Raw genomic sequence first — 2,110 nt, forward strand, 5'->3', positions numbered from 1 at the left:
AAATGGCTCAAAAATTTTAAATACATTTTTACAACAGTCAGTTTCGATCCCTATCCTAAAAATATAACAGGCAACATTTGTGACTATTTTTAACACCCAAGAACTTAGCAGGTGTGGCATCATTACTAAAAAATGGAAAAATAGCAAACTTATATGTTGCAGTAACAGTTGTGAATAATACTACGCACTGAAATGTGAAGGTTGCTGATCGTGTGACATAAATGCAATCAGGTAGAAAAATGACACTCCAAAAAGTAGTACATTTGTATAAAAGTTTATTAAGTGCACGTATATTTTTTTTAAAAAGTGCATACAAAAGTAATTGCTTGTTTTGACAGATGGACCTTGTAATAACAATAATACCGAACAGGCTAAACGACAATAACAACAGAGACAAGCATCTCATGGAAACCCTCATCATTCTCCTGGCAGAAGAATTATTCATTTGATTCCAGTTCATTGACCATGTAGGACACAAAGAGATCACGGGCAAGCTGTACAGAAAGCATCTGCCTCCTTCTAAACAAAGAGAACAACAACAACAACAAAAAAAAAATCTAAGCAAAACATCAGACCGAGCGAGTCAGCAAAGGACAAATCCACGTGAACCCACTGACATCACCGTCGTCTCGGCAGAGGAGATGACGAGTCATTTGACAGTCTCGGTTCAGTCCACTTCTTCCCCACGTTACAAGCTTTCGTGTGAACAGCTCGAGCACACGACGGGAGGTAATAAATACGTTAAATAGAGGATTAAATAGTTCCGTCAATGTTTTAATCAGGACCAAAGACCGCTGCGCTCTTCGCCACCTTTCAGATAATTGTTTTCAACAGCAGCAGAAATCAGGCCCGCCGAGGAAGAAAAGTTCAGTTCAGCCAGTGAGCCTTTTCAAAATATGTCTTAAAATATATATATATAAAAAAAATAAATCGACAGTCCAGCATGCGCGCGCGCGCCTCTCTTTACTGGCCCCATCCTCCGATGCCAATTTCCTGTTTGTAGCGCTTGGTGAGCGAGTTGGCTTGCTGGGTCAGCTTGGACAGAACCCCCTGCAGTCCGGTCAGGTGGTACTGGAACTGCTTCTGCAGGTCCTCGTCCTCTCCCTCGTCCTCCTCCTCGGAGCACGACGCCGAACCAGAGGACATGGAGGAGCAGGTGGAGGCGGAGGAGTGCGAGCGGGTGACTTTCATGCTCTCCTTGAGCCTCTCGTCGGCCGACGCGCACCGGACGCCCCACTCCATGTCACTGCGGATGGACTTGAGCAGCTCGTAGTAGCTGTACATGTCCCCGTCTTCCACGTCCGACTTGAGGACGCCCATCTCCCTGTCCTCCTCCAGCGGGACGTCCCGCAGCAGGCTGGGCACCAGGATGGTCTGGTCCATGTCGTTCACGGCGCCGATGAAGCGGTTCATGGCGTTAAAGAGCGAGTTCTTCTGCTTGGAGGTTTCTGACAGCTGCATCATCATCATCTTGATTGAAGTTGCTCTGATTTTTACTTATTTTTTGTTGTTTTTTGTTTTGTTTCTGCTTCTCTTCTTCTTGCCAGGCTTCTGTGAGCTCTTCTCTTTCGTTGTGGTTCCCAGCTCTGGAGGACCCCTTCTTATAGCGGCTTCTGAGGCGGTTCCTAAAACCTGTTTGTCACGTTTGAAACCTGAACCGGATGACCTGAAGTAGCACAGAGACGGGAACACCAGATTAACACCTAGATCTGGTACAGTGGCCGCCTGCACAGACCGGTTGGACAGGCTCTTCTTTGCAGAAGACTCATCCAGAAACAGGTGCAGATCTCATGCAAATAATAATGACAATTTAAAAAAAAAAAAAAAAAACTTAATCAAAAATATTTGCTTTTAATGCACAAAAGTTGTAGACCCACGACTCATCCTTCTACCTCAGGTGTCCTGTAAATCTTTAAAACATTCCCTTCCGGTGAAAGATGGCAAAGATTTAATCCACATATCACACATTCTGTTCTGATGAGCAAGTAGTTGGTCATGGACGTCACCGGGGGCGGGGCTGTGTCAGCCACAGAGAACATCAGCCCACTGAGCTGACGCACGGCAGCCAATCACAGGCCAGGCTTTGCTTCTGTCGGGGCGGGCCAAAAGC

The 2,110-nt window shown here is 46.0% G+C and overlaps 1 protein-coding gene across 1 annotated transcript; it reads right to left on the minus strand.

The window, feature by feature from the left end:
- Positions 1–258: 258 nt before the first annotated feature.
- Positions 259–1,891, minus strand: LOC106962280 (mid1-interacting protein 1-B). The gene has a single exon (XM_015056600.1). It carries the CDS (start codon positions 1,468–1,470, stop codon positions 964–966), a length of 507 nt encoding a protein of 168 aa, XP_014912086.1. The 5' UTR covers positions 1,471–1,891; the 3' UTR covers positions 259–963.
- Between the last annotated feature and the right edge of the window lie 219 nt (positions 1,892–2,110).

The sequence above is a fragment of the Poecilia latipinna genome, unplaced genomic scaffold, assembly GCF_001443285.1.
Source record: "Poecilia latipinna isolate Pla-1442-1.1 unplaced genomic scaffold, P_latipinna-1.0 Scaffold60, whole genome shotgun sequence".
NCBI lineage: Eukaryota > Metazoa > Chordata > Actinopteri > Cyprinodontiformes > Poeciliidae > Poecilia > Poecilia latipinna.

Excerpts from the sequence above, each read along its gene's own strand:
- LOC106962280 (XM_015056600.1), bottom strand. The coding sequence starts at position 1,470 with ATGATGATGATGCAGCTGTCAGAAACCTCCAAGCAGAAGAACTCGCTC.